At 40.8% G+C, this 18,251-nt stretch overlaps 1 protein-coding gene across 1 annotated transcript; it reads left to right on the top strand.

Annotated features, from left to right (window-relative positions):
- The first annotated feature begins 85 nt into the window (after positions 1–85).
- On the top strand, positions 86–3,238 carry pigh (phosphatidylinositol glycan anchor biosynthesis, class H). The gene is made up of 4 exons (XM_056427592.1): positions 86–702; positions 2,149–2,358; positions 2,503–2,586; positions 2,720–3,238. Exons 1-4 carry the CDS (start codon positions 526–528, stop codon positions 2,789–2,791), a joined length of 543 nt encoding a protein of 180 aa, XP_056283567.1. The 5' UTR covers positions 86–525; the 3' UTR covers positions 2,792–3,238.
- Positions 3,239–18,251: the final 15,013 nt, after the last annotated feature.

The raw sequence follows: 18,251 nt of genomic DNA, 5'->3' as shown, positions 1-18,251 counted from the left end.
TACTTTGACCCGAAAGTAGATATATTGACAAAACGCTAAATATTACCCACAATGCTTTGCACTCCTACCGTTTTTAACCGGAGGACGCCGATGTTTATTATGGTTGGGAGACGGAACACCGGGTGTTAATAACGATTCCAGCGTCATACGTGTTATACCACTAATTATATTTAATATTTAAGTGTATGGTTGTTGTTAAAAAACAGGCGACAGTGCCCGCCCCTCTAGAAGCATCCAACCTGAGCAACCCGGTGTGAGTAACGAGTGCAGCTAAGCTAACGAGCTTCTCCCGGGAATATTCAGTCATATTAATGATCTCTCCCTCTTTTTTGTGGTTTTCATTTGAAACCGGAGGTATTTAATTAGCATCCTATTGCATCCACGCATCATTTCTTGTCCATTAAATCATCACTTTGTATCTTCATGTGCAGCTGACCTTGCCTGCTCTCAGATAGCCAAAGCTAGCTTTATACTAAACTAGGTCAGCTTCGTCCCCTTGTTGTTGTTGTTGTTGTTGCCTTCGCGATGGAGGGCGAAGCCTTCACTGACATTCACGGCAAAGCCATATCTCTGGCCTGCCAGAGTCACTCCAGCCTCTGCCGGGAGTTCACCGTCAGCGTCCCCAAAGTGTCCATCGGGAAGATTCTGGTGTACACCTGCAGCGTGTGGCTCTCTGCATACGCCGTGTTCTGCGTCACAGAGGTGAGCCAAATGACACCCCCAAATGACACCCCCCACCCCCCCAAATGACACCCATCCCCTGTCCCATCTTGCAAAATTCTCACTAGAACAAAATCACGTTAATGTTCTCGGTCATCTTTATTATAACAGTATCTCCATCTTTGTTATTGTCATATTTTCTATCATATTATTATCATTATTGACCATGTTATAAGCCCATACAGGACTACTTATTGTGTGAGAGCACCAATAAGGTCATATTGTCCCGTTATATAGGCATCCATTCAAATAGATTGTTTTTGTTGTTGTTTTTGATGTTGTTGTTATTGTCTAGGTACAATAGCAGTAACCGCTGCCCTATGATTACTTGTTATTGTATTTAATGATACCAATTTACTTAAATATTGCTCATTCAATTCAGTTTATTTGTAAAGCCCAATTTCATAAATTACAAATTTGTCTCGGAGTGCTTTACAATCTGTACACAAAGACATCCCTGTCCCAAAACCTCACATCGGATCAGGAAAAACTCCCAAATAACAAATATATATATACAGGACTGTCTCAGAAAATTAGAATATTGTGATAAAGTTCTTTATTTTCTGTAATGCAATTTAAAAAACAAAAATGTCATGCATTCTGGATTCATTACAAATCAACTGAAATATTGCAAGCCTTTTATTCTTTTAATATTGCTGATTATGGCTTACAGCTTAAGAAAACTCAAATATCCTATCTCTAAATATTAGAATATCATGAAAAAGTATACTAGTAGGGTATTAAACAAATCACTTGAATCGTCTAATTAACTCGAAACACCTGGAAACACATTTTCAAATGTTTGATTTTGTTTTGCTGTTATAAATCTTTTTTTTAACTTGGTCTGAGGAAATATTCAAATTTTATGAGATAGGATTTTAGAGTTTTCTTAAGCTGTAAGCCATAATCAGCAATATTAAAAGAATAAAAGGCTTGCAATATTTCAGTTGATTTGTAATGAATCCAGAATGCATGACATTTTTGTTTTTTTAATTGTATTACAGAAAATAAAGAACTTTATCACAATATTCTAATTTTCTGAGACAGTCCTGTATACTAGAATGGGCACTCGGTAGAGCGCATATCTTCACATATATATAAAAATAAGATATTGATCCCAAAATTGATCCCAAAATCTAATCAAATGGTCCCCGGATAATAACCAATCATCCCACCTAATTTCATGCGATTCGGTTTAATACTTTTTGTGTTATGCGAGTAACACGCATACAAATAAATAAATAAATACACGGCGATCAAAACATAACCTTCCGCATTTTCAATGCGACGGTAATAATAAAATATAATATAATAAATGTACTGCTCCCTTGGATCAGTACATTTTAAATGAGCAGAGTATTATGTTTGTATTTGATTATGTAAAGATCTACTTGTTGAACATTATTTCTCTCTCTCCCTCTCGTGCAGAACACAGCCGTTTTGTCGAGTGCGATATTCATCACCCTGGTCGGCATGATGTTTCACATCCACTTTGTGAAGGTGGACCACGAGTCCCTGATGGTCATCCGCTCCCTGGGCATCCAGTTGTCCTCCAGCTACGCCTCAGGCCGCGAGACCACCACGTTCATCGAGATGAGCAAGATCAAGGACATCGTCATCAACGAAGCTATTTACATGGTGAGTACGGACATGTGTGCCTCCCCATCGGGTCTGTGCAAATTCATATGTTCACATAATTGTTTCGTATTCTATATTAAAGTTAGCCAGTTCATGCTTTTATAAGAAGAGTGCATTGATGTGTAATGTTTTTATTTATTTCAGCAACAAATCATCTACTTCCTGTGTGTGCTGTTGAAAGACCCATCAGAACCGAACGGAGTGTCGAGTGTCGTGCCGTTGTTTCAGGTAAGGTGGAATGCAAGGTGTTCACGGATCCCATACAGCTACTTTTGGGTGTTTTTTTGGTTTTTAATACACCTGGTGTCATTTGCAGTAACCTGTTTTCTAATAAACTTTTTTTTTTCTTCTAATTTCTCAGAGTTCAAAACCAAAACTGAAGTGCTTGGTGAAAGTTTACAAAAGCTGTCAGGAGATTATGTCAAAGTGCTGATGACGCACAACTCCTACACTAGCAAGTGTTTCTGATCGAGCAGTATGTGTTTTAATATTTATTTGTTCAATTAATTTAATTTAGTGGATGAAAGCAGAGAGACGGTAGTTTTTTTTTGATTTGATGTAAACATGTATTTTCACGTTTTTTCTCCTTTTCTCACCTGTATGAATGTGAATGAAATCTGTTGGATACATTAAGTGTGTAATGCTGATAATAGTTTCATTTTAACTTTGTCTTGTAGTTACTTGAATTACTGGTGCTAGACTACTTAACCCGTAAGAGCCAAACCTTTTAACTGACGTCAACTTATTTGTGCATTTATATTTGAATTGACTGATTGTGCCAATGTTTGAAAAGCATCCCCACACTGTATTTTTTTAACAAATGCATGTGTTAAAATATAACAATCGATCCTGTTATTAAATAGTTTTTCTATCTCTTGTAGGCGGTGTGTATGCTTCGGGTTATTGTTTTTAAGGGGCATTACTTTCCTTCCCCAGCAGGGGGCAGCACCACACTTACTCAAGATTATATATTTCATTATATAAACTTATAAATAGAAATTAGACCACAATTCTACAATAAACCTGTTTTCTACATTTGTATTCATCCATAACTTCAATTATGTTTGCGTGCTCTTAACTACACACTCCTTCAGCTCCTAGAGTTACTCACATTTATCTCAGTTGTCAATTTACTTGAAATTTTACTCGTTGATATACCAGACCTGTTTTCAAGGGAACTCGGATCATGCAACAGCGATGGATGGCGTCTGTTGGATCACGTTTCCTCCGTTGACCTTAAACTACGCAAGTGATGACACCGACACTACGATCTGAACCGCCTTGTCACGCTGTGATTGGATCAAACGTGATCCCGGTTGTCACTATAAGAAGTATTACGCAACACAATACATTGTCTCAGATTGGTGCTCTATGAAATTTATTCTCTAAAGTGAAAAGTTATTTTACTTAACAAAGAAGAATTTTATTTTGAGTAAGTATTTTCTTTTAAAAAAACCAACTTTTTCTTTCTTTTTTCCAGTTTAACTGAACAGGAAACGCGCCGACATCGTCAACGACAAAGGGAAAGAAAAAAAAAAGATGTAAAAAATAAATTAAAGTTAAAAGGGGGTCACCAATCGATCTGAACAATTTTTTATAATTTTTTTCGGGTCAGCTGAGAATATTACTTTGACTATTACTTAACATAAGTCTTTCCTTGTATACAGTCTATTTCCACCAGTGTTGTTCATGGGTTCCTGCTTTGATCTTTAGGAAAAGAGTACCAGCTTTTGAGGGGTTTGTTTGTATGCACCCGTCAACACTTCATTACCTACTGCTGATAATCCTTCTTTAAATGTATGTATCATATAAATGTCGTAGCAGTAACAGGTCCCAATTACCTCAATTAAATTGTCTTTTGAGTTTTTCCAAAGGATTTAAAGGTTTTATAAGTATACATACAGACGTTATTCCTCTTTCTCTCCAGAGTACAAAAGTATTATCTATATCTATCTAAACCTGGTGGTCTGAGAGGCTCCAAATCATAAGTTTACCGTCTCCTTCCAAATTTTTCAGGGATTCTTCAAGAGTGGAATTGTCTCCCTTTTGGTCAGTATATGCATGTCCACCTGTAGCCAGACTTGACTACGGCACTTTACAGTAAAGGTACTGTAAACATCTAGAAGTGAGGACAGTGTAGGCATATGATGTGCTGTCTTACAGAAGCAAAAAGTCTTCCTCCTGGTTGTAACTAATCTATAACTTCATGATTAAAAGTTGTAATGGCCCTTGCCCCCACATTTGAGTTGAGGGTCTTTGTTGTCCCCTCCAGCAGGGTTCGTACGGTCATGAAAAATCTGGAAAAGTCATGGAATTTTAAAATGGTCATTTCCAGGCCTGGAAAAGTCATGCAAAAAACTTAAATCATCAACGTTTTGGAAAAGTCATGGAAATTTGTTATAATCACATGTTCGTTGACGGCGAGTTTGAAATAATTAATATATTTTTGAAAGAAAGACGCTCAAAATATAAGCTGGCGTACGCTCTCAATACGCAACATTTTCTACATGTTTCATGTTTATACTGAGATTTCAGTTTGGTCATGGACATTTGGTTTAAAGTCATGGAAAAGTCCTGGAAATCCACTGGTCAAAATGTGTCAGAACCCTGCTCCAGGCCCATCCTCCATCCTCCGTGACCATCTGCGGGTCCCGGTCAGAGCCGTGCGTGAACTCGGCGCTCAAAACAAGCAGCCGGGTGTGATTTTCACGGGGCGAAGCGTTCCGCTGCTGTGAAGAGTGGCCCTCCTGACAGGATAATAGCCCCTCCTGGAGGTGCGAAAACAGGCGGAGGAGAAACCTGGGAGTGACCAGGAGTGACACCTCAGGGCCTCTGAATAGGCCCTCATAAACCAGCCCTCCCCCCCCCCCACCCCACCCCCTGGGTGTAAATCACAGGTAGTTTCGAGGATCGGGAGGCCGAAAAACAATGCGGGGCTTTCTTCAGTGAGGCGTGGACTCTTAATTACCACGGGTTGTAATTGCACATTTAGTATTTTTGTGCTTCGCCTGCATTGTTTCTGTGAACGTTTTTTTTTTTAAACGTTAATAATACACGGCGATAAACGTTGCCTTTCCGGTGACTGTTGGTTTGCTTCCAGTTTAACGTCGTAGTTCTCTCCGTTATCTAAACGGTGGACGTGTGAAATGGGCTTACGGCGTTGTGGGGAGGGGGTCCTCCGAGACCCCCGCTGAGGGGACTGGCCCTCTGACCACCTGCACACACATTCAGATCCCGAACCGTGCTCTGGACTCTGAGAGCTGTGAGGTACGGGGAAGGAATAGTTTAGCGCATAACCCCTTTGTGAAACTGCACATTTATGTTTTTACAACTTTTTATTGGCTACTGATTCAAACAAATAAGATGTAATGGTTTAATTATCTCGTTTTTTGAGGGTTGCTAGTCGGAGCCAGGCTAGCTGGTTCCTATCGTTTGCAGTATGCTAAGCTAAGCTAAGCTAACCGTGTGACACGTGTCTGTAAAGGACTTCATTAGCACATCGTTGGCTAGCATTAGGCTAGGTGGCAACATGTTGTTACTAGTTATGAAGTGGACACACTTCCCAGTCGGAGTGTATTCATTTAACCAACAATGTTTTGAATAGTCAAATGAGGTACGCTGGCTATTATATTGGGAAAGTCTCTCTCTCTCTCTCTCTCTCTCACTCTCTCCCTCTCTCTCTCTTTGGGCCCCACAACAGCTGCTCTGTCTATATATACACACTGTGACCCTCCGTTTACAGTCTGAAGCTAAACTAAACCAACCGGCTGATGTCGGGAGCTTCGTGTTTACGGTACACGCACGCTGGAGGTTTCACGTCTTTTTTTGTCATTTGCAAAACAGTTACAGCGGAGCAGTCCCCCCAGCTATGCGGGAAACAATGTGTGAAAGAAAAACATGACAATCCAAGGCATAAAACATAAAAAAGTGCAGACTTTCAAATATTGGAATACAATTTTACATATATAATAAATAGAGGGCCATATTTAAACAAAAAAAGTTCAGCATTTGAAATATATATATATATATATATATATATATATATATATAACTTAAAAAATGCAGTATTATGAATATATATACATACAGGACTGTCTCAGAAAATTAGAATATTGTGATGAAGTTCTTTATTTTCTGCAATGCAATTAAAAAAACAAAAATGTCATGCATTCTGGATTCATTACAAATCAACTGAAATATTGCAAGCCTTTTATTCTTTTAATATTGCTGATTATGGCTTACAGCTTAAGAAAACTCAAATATCCTATCTCTAAATATTAGAATATCATGAAAAAGTATACTAGTAGGGTATTAAACAAATCACTTGAATTGTCTAATTAACTCGAAACACCTGCAAGGGTTTCCTGAGCCTTGACAAACACTCAGCTGTTATAAATCTTTTTTTTACTTGGTCTGAGGAAATATTAAAATGTTATGAGATAGGATTTTAGAGTTTTCTTAAGCTGTAAGCCATAATCAGCAATATTAAAAGAATAAAAGGCTTGCAATATTTCAGTTGATTTGTAATGAATCCAGAATGCATGACATTTTTGTTTTTTTAATTGCATTACAGAAAATAAAGAACTTCATCACAATATTCTAATTTCCTGAGACAGTCTTGTATATTTAAAATACTGCATTTTTTAAAGTTATATATATATATTTATATAAATATATATCAAATTGTATTCCAATATTTGAAAGTCTGCACTATTATGTTTTATAAAATAAAATTGTATATATATATATAAAATTGTATTCCAATATTTGAAATAAATATTTATATGAATCTATATAACATTTTATTCCAATATTTGAAAGTCTGCACTTCTTAATATTTTATGTGTTGGATTGTCTTTTCCACATTTTTTGTCTCAAAAATAGAATAAGAGGAAAATATAAAATAGAATGTTAGACCGGTGTAAATAGTGTTGAAGTTGATCAACTGTAATATAGACGGGATAGAACATGCAGGTATAAACAGGACGTAGACGTTTTATGAAGCCATGACTGTGTTGCATTGTGTCTCCTGTGTTCTTGAGTTCTATTGAGTTCTCGGCTGACAGGTGCAGAAGGAAGAAAGCTTCCCGGTGTTTGTTTGAAACGTGTCTGTTTCCCGCTCAGCCCACCGGGCCACACAGGCAGGTGGGCAGGTGTGACTGGATGTCGGTTTGGATTTGAATCCGACATAGCCCCTCCCTCCTCTCTCTGAGGAGCACACACACACACATCGTCGTGGGAGTGTAAACTTCCTTTTGCGACTTTGTATTGACACATTTTACCTGCGGAACATTTTCTCCATCTAGGATTTTTTACTCTGTATGTCAATTAATTTTTTTTTGCATTTTATGTGCAGGTAATGTCTCACCTCGGGGCTCTTGACTGTAAAACCTCATTGTCCTCAACATGTACTTGATCTGCTCCACCTATACAAATGAATGCATAGGCAGACTAATGCAGCCACTGAATGAAACACTCGAATAAGAAAAAAGAAGGTTAAACTACCCGCCGTGGACATTTTTCAAAGATTTTTTTGAACATTTCACACATTTACAGATTTGTAATTTTATAGAAAAACCGAATGTACTGGTATCCAATAGAAACCCGGCCTTCTTCACACTAAACTAGAGCGTGTTCACGTTGATGGCATCGGCAGTGCCGATCAGGTTGAGGGATAAGCCCGGTCTGCATTGCAGAACTGGTCTTACAGGCACAAACAAAAAAAACACAGAAACCCTCTGAGGCCTTTTTGGTAACATGATCCCCGCGTTGTGGACGCTTACAACTCATCGATACAACTGCCATCGCGTTTCCTAAAAATACAACAAAAAAAGCTGGCTGTATTCCACCAATGGCTGTGTTTGTCTCCCAGAGGAGTGGACTCGAGTCACATGACTTGGACTTGGAGTCGCAACATTATTTTAGAAGACTTTAGATTTGAATCGATAAAATAAAAAAGACTCAAGAGCATTTTTTTACTTAAAATACACTTGATTCCTTCCCCCAAAGCCCATAGACTATAAAGCATGTTATTTTAAAACTGTACCCACAAATCAATCCACATCCTGAAGCAACAAATGTTAACGGCAACATTGAATTCCTCAGATCCACTTTGTTTAGACCGACCCAACAGCCTCCAATCCAACGTTACAGTCGAGCATTTGCATTTATTTGTTTATAACCAAAGTGAACCCCATTGCATTTTGATTATTGCATTTTGATTATTTGCATTATAACTTGTTCAGGACTCAAAATCAAAGTTTAGGTCCGGAGCTTGTGACCTGCGACACAATGACTCGGTCCCGCTCTAAGTGTGTGACGTGTCGTCATTCATCTCTACATGTTTAAATCCTTTGGACCTTTTGATATATAGTTCACGTGCTCTTATTTGCTCTTCGGGACCAGTTTCCTCCCTGGACAGGAAAGACCGGTGCTGCCTTGCTTGTGTCCTCTGGCAGGTGACACTGTTGAACCTCAGCGTCGAGGCTGCCACCAAATATACCTGGCCGAGCTTTTTGCCACCTCCAACACCCAACCTGCAGCTCGAGTGAAACCTTTTAAATGACGCGCCGACCTGTTGAACATTTGGCAAGTTGACAGCTGAGTTCTTTCATTTGTTTGAATAAGTCGGTTTAAATGCAAATGATCGAGACAAAAAAAAGAACGAGTAAAACACTGACTCCTCTCGAGGCCAAGCCCTCGCGGCGTCACCGTGGCCGGCGTGAGGTAAGCGAGACTAAACTTCAAGTCGGACCAGCTGGCAGCGGATAAGAGAGCGAGGAGCCGGCTCGACAGGTCCGTCAGGGGAGCTGCCTGAAAACACACATCCGCTTCCTCTGTTTGCCTCCAGAGAAAAGGGCCCCGCCATTGTAAGCAGTGTGTTTACGAGCGTGTGGTTTTGGCTATGTCTGAACGGCCTTATTCAATCAAATCCTCTGGGTGTATTTGTGGTTTTTCATCCTTTTTGGAAATAAGGGATTCGATTGTCCCTCTATTGTGTGTTTGTGTGTGAGTGTGTGTGTGTGTCCTCATAGTATCGCTCTATTCCCACACTCCCATATCAGTCATATGCCATTGCCGGCTCCTCGGTTGACTCTTGACTCCCACTCGTGCCACAGTGCCTGTGACCAGTGATCGAGTCAGAAATAATGTTAAATAAAACTTTTAAAGGCAATGAATGTGACTGTAATGGCGGAGAAGCAGACCACAAAAAACAAACACCATCCACCCTGCGCTGGTGCTATAATGCTACCCCCCCCCCCACCCACCCCCTTATGCTTCTCATCTCATCTGAGAACTAGAACGGGCACTAGGTAGAGCGCATACCTTCGCATATCACAAGATTAGGCATTGAATTATGAACATGTTGACATTAGTTGCATGCCAATTGGATAAAAATTGACCGTGCTCTGGTAAAAAGAAGATTTTGACCTTTCCATGACCTTGACCTTTGACCCGATTGATCCCAAAATCTAATCAAATGGTCCCCGGATAATAACCAATCATCCCACCAAATTGCATGCGATGCAAGAGGATGTTGACCTTTTCATGACCTTGACCTTGACCTTTGACCCGATCGATCCCAAAATCTAATCAAATGGTCCCCGGATAATAACCAATCATCCCACCAAATTTCATGCGATTCGGTTTAAAACTTTTTTTTGTTATGCGAATAACACGCATACAAATAAATAAATAAATCGATAAATACACGGCGATCAAAACATAACCTTCCGCATTTTCAATGCGAAGGTAAATATTCCAACATGGAGAAAGCAATCCCCTCAGACGTCGACAGGGATGTTATTTTTTTCCGACAATAGATCGGTACGCACAGATATGCGCGCGTGTCACGGATGAGTGCAGCACGCCGTCTGCTCTGTAATCAGCTGTGGCAGAGATGTGACTTGTGGAGATTCGGCGTCGCCCCACACGGTCCTTCCACATGCCGATGACACGCGCTGCACACGCCGAGTGACATCACGGCGAGAAAAAAAAAAGACAAAAGGCCCGGAAACAGGTGGAGCGAGGGTGAGATGGCGAGCCTCGCTGGAGATCATCTGCGCCGGAACACGTGTTGTTCTTGGAAATCTGAACGCGTTTGCACTTTGGACAACATGCAACAATCAAGTTGATTTAAAGTTGATTTAAAGGAAAGGAATCGGTCGAAAAGAGACTCGTTTTTGAGAGAGATACGAGGCGTGGAACGATTTATTAGACGTGAAGAAATGTACGATCCGTGCGTCGTCGCGGGTTTGGTATTTTTGGAGAGGCCTTCAATGTCTGGTGCCAAATGTCACACAGAGGATGGAGCCGTGGGGACGTTTCCCCGAATCCCCGATGGTGTGACTTCTCGTGGTTCTGTGTGACGTGGGCGTAATGTTGATTTAAGTTTGGGGGTATTTCTGTGTTCTATACCAGGATCTTCTCAACAACCGAGGCTCCTCGAGTTATTCCTCTTATCCATCGAAGTGAAGATTAACCGGAAGGTTTAAACGTTGAAATAAAACTTCATGTCATGTGATGAGAATTGTAATCTTAGAGTCTACTTAGTGTTAACAATGCATGAAATGGATGTGAGTCACTGATATGAACACATGTGTGCGTCTCTGTAAACATGTACATGCAAACTGAGAGAGATGCATTCAGGTACAGTCAGTAAATTCACTTCAACGTTAGCTACTAGTAGTTTTGAGTAAATCTAGGCTTTTGGTTTGCAAAAAAACAAAGAAAGACCCGTACCATTTTCAGGAGGATGATGAAACAAGCTTTTTGAAATTTTAAATATGTTTATTTTGGTGTTGTTGGTTTTATTGTCATTGCCTCCATGGCTCCGCCCCCTTTTTATCCCCTTATGAGCACGTGGATCATCTCCTTATCTCGAGTCTTAGGAAGCCGTCCGTCTCTCTTCTCCAGGTTTGGCCACAGATTAAGATGCAGCTTTACTTTATTATTGACTACACCATTGATCTTACAATGCACACCTCAAATACTCACCAGTGTACCTTAATTTATTTAAATACATGCCGTGTAATACTGGGTAAAAATTTAGCAAAAAAACTATTTTATATTATTTTTTTACTTCAAGGTCCTGCATTTATCTATAGCCAATCAGAATCAGGTAAGAAAAAAAGATAAACATGGTATATATGCACATTATAAAAACATATAACAGTCTAAATGTACATTTAGACTGTTATAATGCGTCTCTCACACTGGTGTTTGAGGTTCTCTCTTGGTTTCTGAGGAATAGAAACATTAAACATCTGAACAGCTCTGCTGTCAAAGCCGTGGTCCCCTCCCCACTGACTGAGCGTGGCGTGACAGGGTCAGGGTCCAGTCTCACTCAGGGGTGTTGACGTGGAATAAATTAACACCGTCGTCCTGATGTCGCGGAGCGGTGACGTCACTGATGTGTCGCTTTGCTTTCAGCAGCTTTTGGGGGAGAAACATAACTTTTTATATAAATACATGAAAGATAAATAAGAGAGAGATCCTTGTACACTATGACTTTTATATTTTATGCTACTTTACAGTCCTAATCTACCACATTTCAGAGGGAAATATTGTACTTTTCACTACATTATTTGACAGATATTTTACGAGTTATTATATTACAACTGTTTTTTATACAAAACACATCAAAAGTCATTCTAGTCTGGAATTAAGTCCTTCCATTTTATTTTCATTTTGATAAAAGTGAATAAATCTGCTATTCTAGAGGGAATATTTCACAAGGTCACAACACATTTAACTGTTCTCAAAAATAAAAAAAATTCCTGCCTTATTGTTTTGTGTTTCAAGGTCGACATCAACTTCGTAAAATTGTTTAAACAACCTGATTTAAATACAAAAAGATATATATATATAAAATGTTTTAAAAAGAATATATATATATATATATATATATATATATTTATGTGTGTGTGTGTGTGTAATGAGTACTCTTTATTTGTGTCACTTTAAGTACATTATGAGTTGAATTTTAAATTCAGGACTTTTGCTGTCACATTGTGATGTTTCTACTGATAGAAATAGACATTCTGGTAAACTCACTTGATTGCTTTGTTGCCAAGGTGATAAAATATAACCAACGACGGGGAGCGGTATCGATCTCGTCCTCCAGCGAAAAGGGAACACATTGTATTTCCCTAGAATGTGAAAGTGTTCCTTTGAGTACGGGGGTCTAAATACCCCCCTCCACCTATGCCAGCCAATTACAGATGTTCATTGTAAATGGAGCCGCTCCTACTGGACTATATACAGTATATGATCCCTCCTGATTCCATGATTGTAGGAGTCCATGGGTCGCCGGGCGGTCAGGTGATATTCAAACACACTGATTCATCAGCGTGAACCTTTTGGGGTTTTTTCTCATGCTGATTAAGGCCCCCCCACCCCCCACCCCCACCCCCCAGCACCCCCACACACACTCTCCCATGTACTCCCTCCTTCATGATGGAGACACAGACTGAGCTGAGTCCGCATATTTACTGTTCCCTGAGTAACCGGACAGCAACCAGCCACTCTGAACAAGTCCAGGCACACTGTGTCTGAGCCGGTGACACGTCACCGCGTCACCAAGGCCCGCTCGTTGTATTAACAATACAGTCAACAATGTACAGTATTCATGTCATCACGTGTCACTGGACGGGCGCGTATACGCACGCGTGGGAGATGACGAGTGGCCCGACGAGGGTTGTGTCGACTTGCATCACGTCTTCACTCGCTTCACTGCCACCAAGTGTGTGTTGTGAGGATGTCACAACAGCCCCCCCCCCCCCACCATGCTCCTCCCTACCCCCCTCGACGCCACTGTGAGAACAGCTCACCCCCTTGATTCCCAGACGTGGCCACGCCCAGTGCACAGACATGAGCCAATCAGAGCGCACACGTCCCCCACATGCAAATGACTCTCGGTGTTCTCTCGTAAACGTGGTTAACTGTCACTCTCATTCGCAGTTATGTCTTGTTTATCGGTCCATGTCGTCTCCGGTTTGGTCAGGGATTAAAGATGCTGCTCAACAAACCGACAAAAAAAAACCTCAATGTTACAGCTCCAGGAGCCATTTTTACTTTATTATTTACTCTACTTTTAGTATTTAAATATATGCTTCTTTGGAAAATATGAACCCAGAGCATCCTGAGTGTAACCTAAATAAATAAAATACATAGCGTACACCATATATCATAGAATATCTGGTTTTTTTGTTTACCATATTTACCTTTAAACGATATCTCGATTATTGCACTGTTTATTGTTTAAAATTATGATTATTATTTCTTATCCAATGGCTATGTTTATTGTTATGAACCTTTCACCTAGTCAACTCCTTGAATGTGCAACGTACTTGGTAAATAAACAATTATCATCCTGAGATAATACTGGATAACCCTACCGAATCAATTCTGCCAAAATGTCATTTTATATTACTTTAAATATATATATTTAGTTTAGTTAAAAAAGAAGAACAAATCATATGCTGTTCCTATGTCTGTTATGGTTAATTAAAACATGAATAAAGCCTAAAGGGTCTTTCATCTACATCCCATGTGTATCTCACACCCATCCTGATTGACGCCAGTCGTCTCCCCCTCACAACAGACACTCGACTCTTCTCATTCAAATCAGAACGTTCCGGAAAAATAATCCCGTCGTTCACTAGACAGTGTGTTGATGAGATTGTGACTCAGATTACATCAGATTTCTTCCTCACACAGGAACACTTGCACTTAGGTCAGAATGGGACTTGATGATAACCCAATAAACAACACGTAATGAGCGAGTTACAATATAATCTAATTAAGTATATTCACATTAGTAGCTGTTGCCAGAACTGCAAGAGTCACCAGTCAAGAGACACAAGTCACCAGTCAAAAGACACGGATCACCAGTCCTACAAGAGACAAGACCAGTCACCATATTTACCTTTAAACGATATCTCGATTATTGCACTGTTTATTGTTTAAAATTATTATTATTATTTATTATCCTATGGCTATGTTTATTGTTATGAACCTTTCACCTAGTCAACTCCTTGAATGTGCAACGTACTTGGTAAATAAACAATTATCATCCTGAGATAATACTGGATAACCCGACCTAATCAATTCTGCCAAAATGTCATTTTATATTACTTTAAATATATATATTTAGTTTAGTTAAAAAAGAAGAACAAATCATATGCTGTTCCTATGTCTGTTATGGTTAATTAAAACATGAATAAAGCCTAAAGGGTCTTTCATCTACATCCCATGTGTATCTCACACCCATCCTGATTGACGCCAGTCGTCTCCCCCTCACAACAGACACTCGACTCTTCTCATTCAAATCAGAACGTTCCGGAAAAATAATCCCGTCCTTCACTAGACAGTGTGTTGATGAGATTGTGACTCAGATTACATCAGATTTCTTCCTCACACAGGAACACTTGCACTTAGGTCAGAATGGGACTTGATGATAACCCAATAAACAACACGTAATGAGCGAGTTACAATATAATCTAATTAAGTATATTCACATTAGTAGCTGTTGCCAGAACTGCAAGAGTCACCAGTCAAGAGACACAAGTCACCAGTCAAAAGACACGGATCACCAGTCCTACAAGAGACAAGACCAGTCACCATATTTACCTTTAAACGATATCTCGATTATTGCACTGTTTACTGTTTAAAATTATTATTATTATTTCTTATCCTATGGCTATGTTTATTGTTATGAACCTTTCACCTAGTCAACTCCTTGAATGTGCAACGTACTTGGTAAATAAACAATTATCATCCTGAGATAATACTGGATAACCCGACCGAATCAATTCTGCCAAAATGTCATTTTATATTACTTTAAATATATATATTTAGTTTAGTTAAAAAAGAAGAACAAATCATATGCTGTTCCTATGTCTGTTATGGTTAATTAAAACATGAATAAAGCCTTAAGGGTCTTTCATCTACATCCCATGTGTATCTCACACCCATCCTGATTGACGCCAGTCGTCTCCCCCTCACAACAGACACTCGACTCTTCTCATTCAAATCAGAACGTTCCGGAAAGATAATCCCGTCGTTCACTAGACAGTGTGTTGATGAGATTGTGACTCAGATTACATCAGATTTCTTCTTCACACAGGAACACTTGCACTTAGGTCAGAATGGGACTTGATGATAACCCAATAAACAACACGTAATGAGCGAGTTACAATATAATCTAATTAAGTATATTCACATTAGTAGCTGTTGCCAGAACTGCAAGAGTCACCAGTCAAGAGACACGAGTCACCAGTCCTAGAAGAGACACGAGTCACCAATCCTAGAAGAGACACGAGTCACCAATCCTACAAGAGACACGAGTCACCAGTCCTACAAGACACAAGAGTCACCAGTCAAGAGACACGAGTCACCAGTCAAAAGACACAGATCACCAGTCCTACAAGAGACAAGAGTCACCAGTCCTATGACACCAGTCACCAGTCCTACAAGAGACACGAGTCACCAGTCCTACAAGAGACAAGAGTCACCAGTCAAGAGACACGAGTCACCAGTCCTACAAGAGACATGAGTCACCAGTCAAGAGACACGAGTCACCAGTCCTACAAGAGACACCAGTCACCAGTCAAGAGACACGAGTCACCAGTCCTACAAGAGACAAGAGTCACCAGTCAAGAGACACGAGTCACCAGTCCTACAAGAGACACCAGTCACCAGTCAAGAGACACGAGTCACCAGTCCTACAAGAGAAAAAAGTCACCAGTCAAGAGACACGAGTCACCAGTCCTACAAGAGACAAGAGTCACCAGTCAAGAGACACAAGTCACCAGTCCTACAAGAGACAAGAGTCACCAGTCAAGAGACACGAGTCACCAGTCCTACAAGACACAAGAGCCACCAGTCCTACAAGAGACAAGAGTCACCAGTCAAGAGACACGAGTCACCAGTCCTACAAGAGTCTATTGATTATTTGTCATGTTGTAACACTTCTACATACATGTATAAAAGCCGTGCACACGTTACTTTCTGCCGACCTTAGCGTTGCATATGGATTTCGTGGAGTTATGACCATGGCTGTGTTTCCTTATTTACTCATCTCATAGTAGTCCTTGTATTTTCCGTCTGTCACGTGTCCTGCTGATGTGTTCATTTTATTTTGTTCATGTGCTATTCATTGGGAGTTTTTCCTGAGGTCCTGGGAGAGGCATGTCGTATGTGTACAGACTGTAAAGCCCGCTGAGGCATTCGTAATTTGTGATACTGGGATGTATAAAATAAACTGAATTCAATTGAATTAAATCCATTTTGAATAATATCGTCAATCAACACCCCAAAGTGTCACAATGTAATGGGTTACTTGTGCGTAGCACACGCCTCTCCTCTCCTCTCACACTACAAAACGCATCCCGGGTGTCTTGTTTGGGTCGTCGGTGACATCGTGACACCCGTCTGAAGTGGTAATCACCCAGACTGTGGGAAATGCCCCCTCAAGGTTCGCTTCATCAGCCACGTGCACGACTTTGATCACGCGCGGCCACTCGGCGGCCAGTCGCACGCCATTATCTCCCTCGACGACTTGTGGATTCAGCGTGAAAGCCAACGCCGACACTAGCGGAGCGGCGTGTATCCGATCCAACGACCCGTGCGTGTTTCCACGACAACAAAGTGGTCCTGCAGAGTGAGGCAAAAAACAAAAAAGGCCCCAGCGAGCGCCCACCTTTGACCTCGTCGGCTCGCCGGCCTCCCTCCCGCGTGCTCCTCCGTCTGTGTGCTGATTCGCCGAGGCGTTCCAAAGCTGTTGACTTTTGGGACATCAATAATTGCCGCTGCCTCGGGGCAGAGTCGCAGGAGTCAGGGAGAGAGGGACGATTCTCACCGGCTTCTAAAGCTCCACACCGAAACTGGCAGTTTATGTTCAGGCAGAAATAATGGGTTGTTCTTCTAGTTGTTGTTTTTTGTTTGTTCACGGGGACTGACAGTTGGCTGTTGCTATGCAAATGAACCATATAGGCGAATTACATAAGGAAGTAGGGGGAGGAGGGGAGGGGGGATACAATAATATGTAATTAACATGATATGTTGTGTTGTTCATTCTGCACACATGACATCTAAACTTCTCTCCATCCCTGTTGCTCTTCTTATGGTTTCTTCCCTTTTTCTCCCTGTTAAATGTTTTTTTTTTCGGGGGGGGGGGGGTGGTGGGGGTTCCGGGACAGAGGAGGTCAATATGTGTACAGATTGTAATGAGTGACCTCTGAGACAAATATGTGATTTTGGGATATACAAAACGTATATATATATATATATATACATAACAATGTTTTTAAAATATAAAGTTTCTAATCAATTATTGGCTTTTTTTTTCTTCCTTTTTTAAAAAGTATCTTTATGTTTTGTCATTCATGCATTCAATCTTATTTTTTAATCTCATCTTTGCCACACAATCAGAAAGTCACACACACACACACAGATAAAAGAAGTGGGAGGGGGGACAATGACCAAATCAAATATCCCCACACAGTGTTTTCGTGTGTGTGAAAGAGGTTCCAGGTCCTCCCCGAAGCGTGAATTCAAACTGCCATTTGCGGATGACCGAGGAGCCGCCGCGTCGTGAGCCAATGGGCTTTGTCCTCGGCCAGACAGACCTGTCGGTGCACCTGCTGATTCCCAGGCCTCCCCTGCCAATCTTCCAGTACAGTGAAACCCGGCGAGAGTGAAACTGGCCCAGAGCCAGAGGAAGAGCTGGTTGACTAGCTGCTGACACCTGGGAGGAGGAGGAGGAGGAGGAGGAGGACCGGCCCTGTGCAGAGATGAGAAATAGATCACTTACCCCGAGAGGGGAACGACAAGGAGGAGGAGGAGCAGGGACGGTTCCCTCGGCTCCTGGGAACCTAAAACCTGTCCGA

The sequence above is a fragment of the Pseudoliparis swirei genome, chromosome 12 (assembly GCF_029220125.1).
Source record: "Pseudoliparis swirei isolate HS2019 ecotype Mariana Trench chromosome 12, NWPU_hadal_v1, whole genome shotgun sequence".
Lineage (NCBI taxonomy): Eukaryota > Metazoa > Chordata > Actinopteri > Perciformes > Liparidae > Pseudoliparis > Pseudoliparis swirei.
The sequence above is the reverse complement of the archived record's forward strand: the minus strand, read 5'-3'. Positions and strand labels throughout refer to the sequence as shown.

Bases quoted from the DNA above. Each gene is read 5' to 3' on its own strand.
- pigh (XM_056427592.1), top strand. From the start codon at position 526: ATGGAGGGCGAAGCCTTCACTGACATTCACGGCAAAGCCATATCTCTG. The intron at 703-2,148 runs GTGAGCCAAATG...CCTCTCGTGCAG, and splicing joins CCGTGTTCTGCGTCACAGAG to AACACAGCCGTTTTGTCGAG. The intron at 2,359-2,502 runs GTGAGTACGGAC...TATTTATTTCAG, and splicing joins TCAACGAAGCTATTTACATG to CAACAAATCATCTACTTCCT.